Source organism: Cricetulus griseus, assembly GCF_003668045.3.
Source record: "Cricetulus griseus strain 17A/GY chromosome 1 unlocalized genomic scaffold, alternate assembly CriGri-PICRH-1.0 chr1_0, whole genome shotgun sequence".
Lineage (NCBI taxonomy): Eukaryota > Metazoa > Chordata > Mammalia > Rodentia > Cricetidae > Cricetulus > Cricetulus griseus.
Window position 1 is genome coordinate 47645552 of NW_023276806.1, and position 14601 is coordinate 47660152.

The 14601-nt window shown below is 38.6% G+C and overlaps 1 protein-coding gene across 2 annotated transcripts in view; it reads right to left on the reverse strand.

Moving 5' to 3' along the window:
- Vav3 (vav guanine nucleotide exchange factor 3) overlaps positions 1-14601 on the reverse strand; it is a 330956-nt gene that overhangs the window by 166473 nt on the left and 149882 nt on the right. For both annotated transcript variants that reach the window (XM_027395541.2, XM_035451854.1), the window contains exons 5-10: positions 14459-14567; positions 12614-12706; positions 9597-9665; positions 8045-8148; positions 5959-6058; positions 1200-1295 (exon numbers count right to left, since the gene is read on the reverse strand). In XM_027395541.2, the coding sequence (XP_027251342.1) occupies positions 1200-1295; positions 5959-6058; positions 8045-8148; positions 9597-9665; positions 12614-12706; positions 14459-14567 (571 nt within the window). The remainder of the gene's footprint in view (positions 1-1199; positions 1296-5958; positions 6059-8044; positions 8149-9596; positions 9666-12613; positions 12707-14458; positions 14568-14601) is intronic.

Here is a 14601-nt window from a genome sequence, read left to right on the forward strand (position 1 = left end):
GGCAGCAGACAAATGCTCCAAAATACTTTGAGGTTGAAAAAAAAAAATTCTAAAATTTTTATCCACATGTAGCACCCAAAATAAAGCTTCCTATGTTTAAACACCTTCATGGAATTGCACATCCTCTTGAAATCTAAAGAACAAAACAGCAGGAGAAAATATAGTGGGCCAAGTCAGGAGTTTCAAAAACATATAATTGTATTTCTTAGTTGTATGAGTCTTACAAGGACCCAGAGTCTTTCTCTTGATCTGGAATCTTCTAAATTCTTCAATCAGTGCTTCACTACATAAAAGCAACAGAATAAATCATTATCTTATTTTGGACATGTTTTTAGCTCCATGATGTCTTGAAAGCTGATTGCCTGAATCGTCCTTATTATTTTTTCATAAAACTCAATTTGATTAAGTTGCTTTGAGTTTAGGTCTCATAAATGTTTTAATGCATTTTTAAGAAATAATCAGGGTTTGAATTTTTCTGATTTCTCAGTAGAACCAAAATAGAAATGACTAATAATTGCATGGCTACAGTTCAAGAAATTTAATATACAAGATGTACAAAGCACAGAAGATTCAAAATTCTATTTCACGTACAGGTAGTAGATTTTTTTTTTACAATGACATTCTAGGAGCATCAGCTGGGCTGGCAGACTAATACAATAAGACATTTCTTTGGAGCAGAACTAATGAGCCTCTTGGTATAGCTATCAAATTAAATTTATAAGACTCTCCACCCTCATTAGAAGACTAACCGTGGAAACCATAAACTTTGTGGGCTTTACTAAGAATCACTTCACAATAGGTGTAGCCATATTACATTTAGTGCAGTGAAAAGATGATACAGTCCATAACACAATCTTCTATTAATTATTGTGATAAAATGGAGAATCTAATGTGGTTAAGCTGACAAAATTCAGGTACACTGACTCACTGGCAAATGATTATTGCTAAGTCCAAAAGATGCCATTGAAAGCATATTTGTATCTGTTTCTCTTTTTTTTTTAATTTTCCTATCATGTTTGAAGAACAAAAATGTGTCTTTTTAGTAAATACAGACCACATTTTGCTAAAAGGAAAATAAAATGCCATGCTACCCCAGACATTTGACACTTAACACTAATAATATGGAGAGTCTGCAACATGATGCTGGTGTAACATGGTGTCCTGTGGGATGAAAGGCAGAGTGTTGTTACATTACAGACCTGAAGGAGGAGGTGGTACTTCAGCACACGTTGCATGGGAACTACCAGCAAATCGCGAAGAGTAAATTTCCCGTTATTTGCTCTTTTTGAACATTCCTAATGCAATGAATTTCAAATTTTTGTTAGTTTTCTCAAAGGAAGTCATAAAACACTACAAACTGCAAAGTCCATAAGCAGAATCCTTATAAAATACGTTTGCCCATTTTCCTTTGGAATATGAATCAAATGAGCTGTTTTATCAGTGAAGATTATTTTTATGGCACATAATTCTAACCCTCCAGAGTTTTCATTTGGAGTTGACTCCCACATTCCCCTCAGGCTTATGAACCAGAGAGCAGCAAACCCCCACTCATTAAAGTCCTGTGGGCTCATCCGCCTTCATGCTTTGGCTTCATTAAGGCTATCCAATCACTCTTTCCAGTCTCCCCCTAAAAAACCACCACCCCTTTTCAAAATCATTCCGCTAGGCTGTAGGAAGATTCTCAATCAAAACCATTTCCTTTATATCTTCCTCCCTCCCTCCCTTCTTCAGTCTTTTTGTCTGTGTACATGTACATCATTTAATTATCACTGTAAAGAGGATCTACCCCAATAAAAACCTTTTAGACTAAAGATCTGTCCCTTAAGCCTCAAAAAAAAAAAAAAGACCGTTTGCTTAATAAATATTTACTGAACTAAATGAAATGAAATATTTGGCTGAATAGGTTAAAATAAAAAGCTGCTGCCACAGTTAATATTTTTGAAGCCTCAGATTTTACAAATTTAATCCTCTTTAAAAAATACTTTAAACTCGGAATGGTGGTGCGTGTCTACAATTCTAGCAATCAGGAGCCTGAGACAGGAAGACTGACATAAATTTGAGACTACACAGTAAACTTTGTCACAAAACAAACAAACAAACTGTTTACTTTAAAATAATAATTGACTTCTTCACTCTTGATTGCAGCTGTGACCTTGAAGTAAATAATTTGAATTTAAAAATTAATATATGAATCCCTGGCTGTGTGACTTGGAAGTAACTGTCCTCCCTGGACCCAATATAATACATATTATAAATGTGTATCATGTATATAAATAGCCATATAATATATGTTAGTATATATATTAACATACATATACATACATATATGATAGATAGATAGATAGATGATAGATAGATAGATAGACAGGGAGATAGACAGACAGACGGACAGACAGACAGACAGACAGACAGACAGATGGCTATTCTTGGTTGTTAACTTGACTATATCTGGAATTAACAAAAACCCAAGCAGCTAGGTATACCTGTGAGCCTGTGAGGGATTTTTCTTGATTAAATAATTTGAAGTGGAAACACCCATCTTTAGTCCACATCTTTTAAGGTGGGCAGATCCACCTTTTATTTAGACCATCTAGACCACACCTATATACAGGACATGGAAGAAGGAAGTTTTTGCTCTTTCTGTGCTTGCCCTCTCTTATTGACTACTCCATTTCTTCACTGGCATTAGAACTTTCTTCTCTGGAATTTGAGAATATACTGAAGACCAGCTGACACATCTAGCCTCATGAACAGATTCTTGGACTTCCCATTCGCTTTCATCGATGGACTAGCTGGACCACCATCTGTAAGCCACTATGATAAATTCCCTTTCTATATAGGTTTCTAGATAGGTACTAGAGAACCTGACTAATAAAAATTTTGGTACCATGATGGGGTATAGATTCATTCTGTCAATTCTGTTTCTCTAGAGAACCCTGACTAAATCATATACATAGTGTTATTCCAAAAAAGGCCAAAATGTCAAAGAATTTCTAGAGAGAAACCTCATGAGTTCAACATTGTCATGCAATTGCAAGTGCCAGACTAAGTGCTTTTTCAGTATAGCACTACTGAAAATAATATGTGGGTCATGAATTTATTCCTTTACCCATCATTCTTAGCTTTTCTAGCACATTCAAAGACATTACTTGGAGCTATGGCATTAATGTCAGTGATTCTAATGACCATGATGACTTCATGGGTGTGTTTGACAACAGATCTAGGGAAAAATGAAAATCATGCTGACTGGTTATCCATGGCTAAATGTTTCCACAGGTTTCCTGTACGTACATGGGTGAACATGTGTGTGGCAGCATGGACACATACATGTAGAGGCCAGAAGACAACTTCAGGTGCTGTTTCTCTAGAGCCATCCACCTTGCTTTGGGGGGGGGGGTCTCTCACTGGCTTGTTACCCAGCAAATAGGCTACACCAGCTGGCCAGCAATCCCTGAGGGTGAGATCTTCCCATCTTCACCTCCCAGAGATGAGAGCATAATCATGCACCATCACACCAGATTTTTTCATGTGGATTCCAGAGTTTGAACACAGGTCCTCAAGCTTGCACAGATAGCTCTTTACTAACTGTGTTATCTCCCCAGCCCATGGGTTGAACTGGTTTCTTGCATTCCACAGATTATTGGGCATTCCTAATCATGAGTTTCAAGGAAGAAGTCAAATCATTACTATCACAGCTGCGTCTTCTCTCTGTGTTGCATTTTAAGCTCTTTGGGATGGCAGGGGTTTTCTTTGTTTTAAATCTCAGCCATTCCAACAGTAATTTGTACATATAAAATCACAGAAATTCACTTAAAATTATTGGGAGGGACATCAGTCTGTTTAATCTCCAAGTTCGGGGCAGGGGAGGAAGCATTATTGGCATCAACTACAAGGCAGATGGAGACCGGGGTGTAAATTCTTATCACTGAAAGTAAACAAGGGATGGAAATCAGTCTTCTGAAGTCATCTATCCCCCTTGGCCTAAACATAACCTGAATCAAAAGGACCATCATCAAGTTTAAGCCCAGACTCTCTCTCTCTCTCTCACACACACACACACACACACACACACACACACACACACACACACACACACACACACAAAGCAGTGTGTCTTACCCGTGCCCTATGCAATCCTGATTCCAAAATATAAAAGACACACATACTCACACATAATGAAAATATTAACAACCAGAAAAAATAACCACCAAAGAAAGAAGACAGAAATGAAGGGTATGGAGAGGAAGACAGCTTTTGTAACATCCCGTGGGGTGCCCATGTTATACTTTCTCATTAAATTCTCCCAAGTCAGGCTGTGTTCAGAAGAGGACATCTGAGCTGAGCGAGAGGCTGCATGCTGATTGGCAGCTTCTCACCAGCAGCCTTTTCAACTCAGCCTGAGGCCGCTTCTCTCCTGAGACTGGCAGAAACTGTACAGGATGTAAGTCCTGGTGTGCAAATCCTGTGCACAGCTTTGACATCCATTCTAATAGAAGAGCAGTCACTCGGCAGGGCTGAGAACCATAGAGGCCTGATAGACGACCTGCTGACTCCAATCTAGAACCACAGTTTTATACCTTTTATACTTCCATTAAAAAAAAGAAGCCGCTTTAACTACTGTTCTGCTCCGAACTAATAACATGAGCTGTAAAGTTTTATTTTATCACTGTATCTAATTTGAGTCAAGGTAGCTTAGACCTCTACACTTACAAGTATCCATTCTCTAAGGGGAGCATTAACCCTTGGTACTAATGATACTTTAAACATGTCATTTAGTGGTGACTAAACTGTCTCCAGATATAAGGTCACCATCGTCAGAGGACACTATAAAATGCTCAGTGCTCTGCTATTGGGCAAACCTCCGAAGCAATAATGTTCATCTATGGAATATGGAAGCAATGAAATCATTGTGCTAAAAACAAGAAAGGGCTAGGATTTGAAAGTCTTTCCCCTCCTTTCCATCACCTGACTTCACAGACGAACTACACAAAGAAAAGGAAAAAAGGGATATTGGGAGAGGCAACAACACAAAAATATCCCTAAAGATGCTAACTCATATAACAATTATTTTTTAAAAGTTCTTTAAATGTATAATACAATATAATGAATACACATAAATTATGACTTTTGGGGAGAGAAGTGGTTGAGACAGGGTCTTGAAATACACACACACATATACACAGACATATATCTATAAACAGGTTGTGTGTGTGTGTGTGTGTGTCTGTGTGTCTGTGTGTCTGTGTGTCTGTGTGTGTCTGTGTGTCTGTGTATGTCTGGGTGGCCCTGGCTGGCCTCAAACTTGCAATACCCCTGCCTCAGCCCCTTAAGTGCTGGGGTTGCAGATGTTTATCACCAATCTTACCTCCAAAACTAAGACTTAGCATAAGCCTCCAGTTTATCCAACTGGAAGACCATCAAAGGGATTGCTCCAACTTACTCACTGGCTTTATTATAGTCACATAGCACTTTGGTTTTTTTTAATTGTTTGTATCTGTTTGTTCATTCTTCTTTCTTATGGGCAATGCCTATGCATTTTATACATTTGAAATACACGAGAGAGAGAGAGAGAGAGAGAGAGAGAGAGAGAGAGAGAGAGAGAACCCATCCATCCTATACCCCTTGCAACCTAGGTATCTCACTCATAATCTCCCTGCACTCAGCCTTTTCAACCATATAATGAGAGAGTTACTAGCATACACATCACAGTAAAGAAGACTTACAGGCATAATGTGTATAAAAGCCATAGTCACAATGTTAGGTTCTGCTCCTGCTACAATTACCACCACAGCTTTCACCACCTTTTGAAATGGCTATCTTTTGAAATGTTTTATAAAACTGGAGTGATGTTATATTTAGCACACATGAGGAAACGTACTATTGCATTCATCAAGTAGAGGGATACACCACCTAATTTTGTCTTTAAGAAATAAACAAATAATAAAAATAAACAGGTACCTCCAGTTTCAGTTTGACATCTTCTTTTGTCTTAGAGATATGGTCTAAGTTAGAGATGGCCGACTCTACTCCACTGCAGTACTGTCCATAAATAACCAATCTGAAAGGGAAGGAGAGAACCTTGTGAGGCTGAAAGGAACACATAGAGGCAGGAAGAGGGAAATGTCCAGTCTTTCAAGCTGCAGTCAGGGCTACTACTACCCACATGTGTATGTCTGCTTGTACATGTAGGTAGCACAGGTATGCAGATCCAAAGAAGACAGAAAAGGGGGCTGGGTCCCAGGAACTGGAGTTTCTGGCAGCTGTGACGTGGGGTGCTGGGAACTGAACCTAGGTCCTCTGTAAAGGTATCAAGTGCTCTCCATCCCTGAGCGTTCTCTCCAAGCCCGAGACTCATTCTAACACACACTACATTCAGAGTGGGGGCCACTCATCCTGACAGCTGCAAAAGGACAATTTTGGTTCCAAATTAGAATAATAGTGATTGCATGGATGTTTATGAAAGATAGATTTTACAACAGGGCTTAATGACTGTTAATGTTATTTGAATATATATATCAAAATTTTTTAAATTAAAAAATTCTTTAAGCTTTTATTAGAGATAAACTTTTTTACTATTTATTCATCCTCAAGACAGTTATATTTTCTACTACAATTTTATTATGATCACCAGGACTCTACTCATTAATAAACCTTTTACCCCCTTACTGCAGTTAATTGAGGAACATAATCATCTGTGAAGTGGGAAGAGAGACCTGAGCACCACGGAAGGAAGATAATTCACACTGCGTGGAGTCTGAGCCTGCTCACCAAGGACAGCTCTACAACATAGACATTCTGCAAAGAGGCTATTAGCTTTGTTGTTCTTCTTATCTCTCTGCTGGCTAAAAGTACTAATAAACTGTTAATATTTATCTAAAAGTTGACACAAAGCAATTCATTAGCCACTTCTTAGTACTAGGAAATTATGTTGCTTAATTTAAAATGAGAGAACAATATATCTTACACCAAAAACAGAGAAAGACATTCCATGTTATTCCATGTTAGGAGAAAATAGATTGATCTCTCTGTCACTTTCTGTCTGTCCCCATTCTCTCCTCTCTCCCTCTCTCCCTCTCTCTCTCTCTCTCTCTCTCTCTCTCTCTCTCTCTCTCTCTCTGTCTCTCTGTGTGTGTGTGCATGTATATGCTCATTCATGTGTGTGTGTGTGTGTGTGTGTGTGTGTGTGTGTGTATTTGTGACTATATGTGTGTTTGCATGTGTCTATATGTATCTGTGTGCATTTGTGTGTGTTTGTGTATGTGCCTCAAATTGGTCTGGAGCCAGTGAACCCCAAGGGTCTGCCTATGTCTGCGCCCCACCCCCATGCACAGTGTTGGGAATATAAATTTTTACAAGAATTCTGAGGACTCACCACATTTACATGATAAACATTTTACCAAATGATCTCCCCAGACCAGGAAATTGTTGCCTTTGACAATAAATCTAATGTTCCAAAATCAAAAATTGTAAAATATTAGAGTAGCAGCTCTTCCTCTCCCATTACTACAAAGAGGGAAAGGAGACTGTGAGCATCAGAGTGAGTTAGAGAAGATTACATCACTCAGGAGTGATGAGCCCTGAGCAAGTACTTCAGCCTATTGCTCTGTCATGTAAAAGTATAAATGCTATACTAGGCATGCTTTTGCAACTTTTATTTTACGTGTGTGTTTGTCTGCATGTACATATGTGAACCACACACATATTTGGTGCCTAGAAGACAATGAGGACATTAGATCCCCTAAAACTGGAGTTAAGGGCAGTTGTAAGCTGACACATAGGGGTCCTTGGAACTGAACTTCTACAAGAGCTACCAGCACTCTGAACTACTGAACATCTCTCCAACTTATCATTATTATTATTATTATTATTATTATTATTATTATATAAAGCTCAAACTACCTCCATATGATGAACTCTGCTGTGTTTTAATTTCTGCCTGGAAGTATTTTAATAAACAAAAGAAATGTATATTTTTCATTTTTTAATACTAACATTTATTCTAATTCTGAACCAATACCCACATGTGTTTAAATGTAAAAGTTACCTTTCCTTGTAGTTAATAAAAACTTGATACAAGTTCTGGTCATCTTTATTTACAATGGAATCATGAATCTCTTGCATTAAGCTCCGATGTACTTTCACAAGGTCCTTAGAAAAGAAAACATTGTGAATGGAAAAATTTTAAAAAAAAAAGGAATCAGAAGCAACAAAACACATCCCCATAAGGAGCTGCCACGGTGACCAGACTTGTGGCTCAGAGTGGAGAGGGGTGGATGGGGTGAATGGAAGAGAGAGGAAAGGAGAGGAGGAAGCAGGAGAGGAGGCAGAAAGACATGGGCATGGAAAATAGCAACTCCAGGTAGGACTAGAAATATCAGTGCCTGGTGAAAACAGAAACCATTGTACTTACTATTATAGGGCAATTTATCCTTTGCATAAAAATGCTTTTTAATTTTATAATCACTGCAAATTTTTAAATAAAACTAATCAAGTACTTACTGTTTTATTAACAGACTAAAGTAATGATTCCTGTCCCTGGGATGCAAATCTGTACTTTGGTCAATTAGTGGTGTCCTAGTGCTAAGCTAACAACAATCAGACTAAATTGCTTGAAACCAGAGAACTAATGACACAAATATGAAGCAAATAAATTGTGCTAGGCAGTTCACTGTATCAACTCAAAGGTCATAATTTTTATTCTGATAAGCAAGGCATTTCAGCAGCCAAGGAATGTATATCATGAAGGGAGAATGAGAAAATTTGAATCAAGGTACCAGTCCTCCATTATCTCGTCCCATGTACCTTGGAGCAAACAGAAACATAACAGCAATCTCATGCTTTGTAGACTGAAAATTGGAGATGAATATGTCATCTCTAGTATTTTGCTGAGTATAAACCATAAAAGTCCTTGCATTATCAAATAAAGTGAATGGGAATACCACAGAGCTTCAGGGTTCCTACTTCCTGGAAGGTTGGAGTTTTTAATGTTACATCTCCATTTGATAGTGTGAACATTTTCTTCCAGTTATAAGTCAATAGTAAAGAAGAGTGGGGCAGTGATGGTGCACACCTTTAATCCCAGCACTTGGGAGACAGAGGCAGGTGGTCTTGAACTTGAGTTCAAGGCCAGCCTGGTCTACAGAGTGAGTTCCAGGACAGCCAGGGCTAACCAAGAAAACCCTGTCTGGAAAAATAAAAAAGAAGAAGAAAGGAAATTGTAAATTCAAAATGTAAGTTGGGGTTGGCATAATCAGAAACAGTTGCTCTAACTGTCAATGGAGGAAGGTAAATGACATCCCAGGGGCTGGGGAGACAGACAGACAGCGACATCACAACTTAATTGGGAGTACTGCTTCATAACAATGAGGCATAGATAAAACATGAACCTTACTTACCCATTAGTGTACAGCACGCATTCTTAACTGACCTTGGGTTAAAGATAGATGTCAGTTTTTCAAAAAGAAAAGGATATGAGAATTTGGGAAGCACAAAAATCATAGAAAACACAAGACCATGATAAAGTAAGGCTCAGGAATCCACTAATAAGTGAAGACGTTCTAGAAACACACAGCTCTACCTGTCATGTCTTTACTTACAGGGATATTGATGAATACTGAGTCAAATTCTGCTGCCGTCAGAAATCTTTTCAATGGTGCCATGAAATACTACAAAGAAAGAAGAAAGTAACTTTAATTAAGCATAACTTTGCCTAATCTATACAATGGTTTTTATCAACCATCAAAGTTTATTAATAGTGGATTATTTATTAGCATTATAAACACAAACCATGGAAATTATTTTCCCTATATTATATTATATTTATAGAGCGGCATTGAACAGCTATATAAAGACTTAATAGGGACTGGAGAGATGGCTAAAGCACTTGCCACACAAGCATGAGTATCTTAGTTCAGATCCCAGAACCCATGAGCAAGCTGGGTAGATGTGACAGCCACCTATAATCCCAGAAGTTAGAAGGTAGAGTCAAGGATTCTTGGGGCAAGCAGGCAGGTAGACTTCCTGCAATCGGTGATCTTAGGCTCCTGCAAGAGATCCTGCCTAATGAAAGAAAGTGGAAAACAATAGAGGAAGACTTCTGATGTCATTTTCACACATGGACTCACATGTATGTACATGTGCAGACACATGTGAACACAATCACACGTTCATGCATACCATACACATATTTACAAACAGGCAAAGGTATAAATATAAGGTGAAACATTTAAAATGTAAAACAAAATGCTTCTAAAAGTCAGAAACTGTTGGCCAAGCAGGAAAACAGTGGCAACAGTCTGGAGATATATGTGAGGATGTGTGTAGAACATCCCTCCAATTCTCCAACACAGATTCCTGAGAGGAATTAGTTTGCTGCAGTTTGTACACCATTTCCATTCATCACTTGAGACTTTGGCATCCAGCCCATACTTCTCTTTCATTATTAGCAGTCTCAGTATCTGTATAGACGGGCCTTCTAGGAAATTGGCCTGCCGGTTCCTTTATTTCCCATAACTATGAACTCAACTCCCAAATCTCATGGTCACACCTCAAGACATTGTCATTATCAACATCTGTGCATGCTTTGCAGATCAACTTCCAGCAGCCATCACTCTGAACCCTACATCCAGCCAGTGAAGCTCATTTTTCAGGGAATTCTCTAGCACTGTTGCTTCCAGTTTACTGAGTTTGACATCCTTCATGGCCTCTCTACCCAGTTCACAGCCCATGGACCAGAGTCAGAATGACTCTTTCCTCCTCTCTCCTTCCACTAATTTTCTCTTGATAAACAAAACCTTTGGCTGTATCTATCTCACCATATATTTTATAGATCCATATATTATACTGATAGTTTAATTTTAAGTTAATACCATGAAGGGCAATGGTCTCAGTAATGCCACACGTTCATATTGTTTTCCTATCCAACCAACTGACTCTCCTAAGCAACTCTTCCACACCTTCTCTTTTCCTATAATAAAAACAAAAAGCTTTCACCTGGTTCTCATTTTGCTAACCTCTGAAAATGGGAATCACTAGGGGTGGCCTCAAACCTATTCTTTAAGGACATGCCTTTCCTGAGGTGATCTTACTTAGTACTACAGCCTAAGGGCCCTATCCATCTACAAATCAGATTTTCCTATCAAGGCAAGATTTACACGTTTAATATCTGCCTCAACATATCCCAGTGGAAGTCTAAGGGAGAACTTAAGGGTAACATGTCCAACATATTCATGGTTCCCTGCCCTCCATCTTGCTAGTTGCCATTCACCATTCATGCATTCGCACAGGCCAAATTCTAGCAACCATCTTTGTATCTACCTTCTTTCACAATCCTTTGCCTCCACCATCAAATTCTGTTGACTCTAAATAGACAAATTATTCCCAAAGTCTGACTTCCCCTATAATCTCCCTCAATGCTATAACTTCTTGTTTTCCTGGTTATTATATATCCTTCTACTTTTCTCCTACTTTCCATTCTTGCTTCACAAGAGCCAGAGAGCCATGTTAAAGGTTTAAACATATTTACATCTAGTCTGCTCAAAGGCTTTCGCTTTTGTCCCTATATAACTTGGCAGCGCATCAGTTCTCTGACCGCTTTCCCAAGCTCCTCCACCCATTCTATTACCACAATAGAACACTGCTATTCCATGAAGCATAAATTAAGTACTTCCCCATCAGATTTTCCTAGAGCACTCCCATTCAGAGAGCCTTTCTCCCAGAATTCTCTTCACTAGAACATATGCATGGTTTCTGCCCTCAACTTTCTCAGTTGATGAACTAAGTACCACACTCTTACACAGAGGTCTTCTGCCATCAGACTATATGGTATCTCTAACTCATGCCCATCCATCCTCTCTTCTTGAGTTTTCTTCAGGTAATTCCCTACCCACCTGGAATACTCATTTGCATCCAGCCTAAACTTTCCCATGATGCAGAAACTATCAGAACAACCCACAATCTTCCTGCCTTTGCTGCTATGTCTTCAGTTCCTAAAACAGTGCCATTTACACGTCAAGATAGCAATAAATATTTAGAGAACGTATAAATCTGCTTTGATATATTTGTTTTTCTTTGGGAGGGTTTTATTGGGACATAATTCATGTTTCTCACAACATGACTATTTCGCTTCCAATTCAATGGTTCTTAGAAGTTCAGAGCTATGCAGCTATCACAATCAAATTTAAAACTGTTTGTCACATAAAACATCCCACAGACATTAGTGGTCATACAGCATTTTTTTTTCCTCTCAGCCAACCTAACCTCCAACTCCACATCCACACTAAACTTCCCCAAAGTGCCAGACAATTGCTTTTGGGGGTCATTTGTCTATATACTTGTCTATTCTGGGCATAGATTTTAAATATTCCTCCTTTCTAATATAAGCATATATCCTTTAACTACCAGTCCTATCCCTACCACCCAAGGTTGTACTAATGACGATGGATTTCACTGCTTTTGGATACCTATAAGTGAGCACATGTGGTATTTGCTTTCCTGAGCCTGGCATTCAGTGTAAATTTCAGAGTATACATTTACATGTGCACACTGCAAAACGAGCTTGTCTAGCACATAGAATATGCAAGGCAACTTGGGGCTTAGATACCTGATGACTTACTTTTTCTATTGACTCCAAAGTTTCTGTATATTTTTCTTCTGTCTGCTTAATTTCCGCTAGGCAACAACTCCGTATATCATTTTCTTGTGATTTCTGCAGATAGAAAGATAAAATTAAGGCTACTTAGCTGAATTCCCATATCAGTTTATCTAGGAAAAGATCAAAATCACTTTCTACCCTAACAAAACATAACCAAAAGACATACTCAGCTACATTTGTGACATATTTTGTTGGAGCTATTTTTTTCCAACACTACAAATGAAAAGGTTTTAAGTGATTAAAGTTTCTGAAATTCTACTTAAATAAAAGCATACCTTTTATTCAAATGTTAATGAATCTGATAACAGAAGTAGTCTAAGCATTTCATTCATAGACAGCACATTACACATATACTGCAGAAATGACCATGAAATATTAAAAGTATTTTTTAAATACTTTAAAGTAATGTGAGAGCTGGGGATACAACTCATTAGTAGATTAAGTGCCTAGCATATATCAGGCCAGGATATCAGTCATCAGCAACACACACACACACACAGAGAGAGAGAGAGAGAGAGAGAGAGAGAGAGAGAGAGAGACAGAGAGACAGAGAGACAGAGAGACAGAGAGACAGAGAGAGAGAGAGAGAAAGATCCTTCAAACATTGTTTTTACATATTATCATAATATATGATTCTTTCATTTAGTGTTAAAGTTCAGCGAGACACCAAGGTCAGAAACACAGAAAAACAAAAACAAAAACAGAATTCAGTTCAGATAACTGATTTTGTTATCTTTATAACTATAAACAAGTTACTGAGTTTATCTGTGACTTGGTTTTTGCTTCTGTAAAACAGAAGGGCAGCACTAAACTCATGGAGTGCCAAGTGACAGAAGCCATATAAAGCACAGCTCACCTTGCCAGGGAGTCTAAATTGTTATTGTTGTTAATCGTAGCCTGTGGCAACCACCCAGAGCTGTGCAGTGGGGGAAGGCTGTCCAGAGAGTGGAGGAGACCCTGAAGATCTGCTGGCCTGGAAGCAGCTGATGCTCACAGACGCTGCAGAAGAGATGCTCCTAAAACCCCTCTGGAAAATGCTGCCAGCAGAGCCCACCTCTCATACATCAAGCGAAAGACACAGTGATTGTATTCCCTAAAACAGGCTGAGTGGGTTTATTTCCAGCCTACTTCTGTGCCCTCTCCTCCCCAATGTGGAACCCAACAGCCTCTCCTGGCCCTTTGTTAAAAGCCAGAGCACAGAAAGTGGAGCCGACTCATGAAACCCCTGGAGAAGCTAAGTCACCACCCAGCTGATGAAGAAGCCTTTGGGATAAAAGAATATGCTAACGAATGCCTAAGTGGCTGGCTTTTTAAATTTTCAAATTATAGATGAAGAGAGTTCAAAGCAGTTCTTTCTGGATGTTCTAGGTATATGCATGGCATGGGAACTTTGAGAGTGTGTACTTGTTATGCTAGTTAGGTCAATGTTATGTTAAATTTAAAATGAAAACTATGTATCAGTTTGGGGGAAAGATGTGCTTTCACAATTACAATCTCATGATTCACTGAAATTACATCTTATTGCCACTTACTCTTCAGCAAGCTGGCTTGGCACTACCCTCTAAGACTCAATTTCCCCACTAATAAAGGAAAGGGTTAGACCATAAAGTCCTACAGTCATTTTGAACTTAAAAAAAAAAAAGCAGCTCCTGTTTCCAAATAAGTAACCACATAAGTTATAAGCAAATAAGAAATTTTTTTTACATATTTCAACAGAAGCTAAGTAAGTACATTAATTAATCTTCTAACCAATCACCTTCTGTAAAAACTACTCAGAGTTACTTTAAAAACAAGCAAAAGGCCTACAGGTTGCTGAGCTTCCTCTGCCTTCATCAAGTCCTCATAGACTTCTCCACCTTCATCCTCGCCATACACACAGTCATAGAGGTCTTCTTCATCCTCCACACGGGTCTCACTGAAACAAGGAATGCAGTTATAAAGGTTGGGGT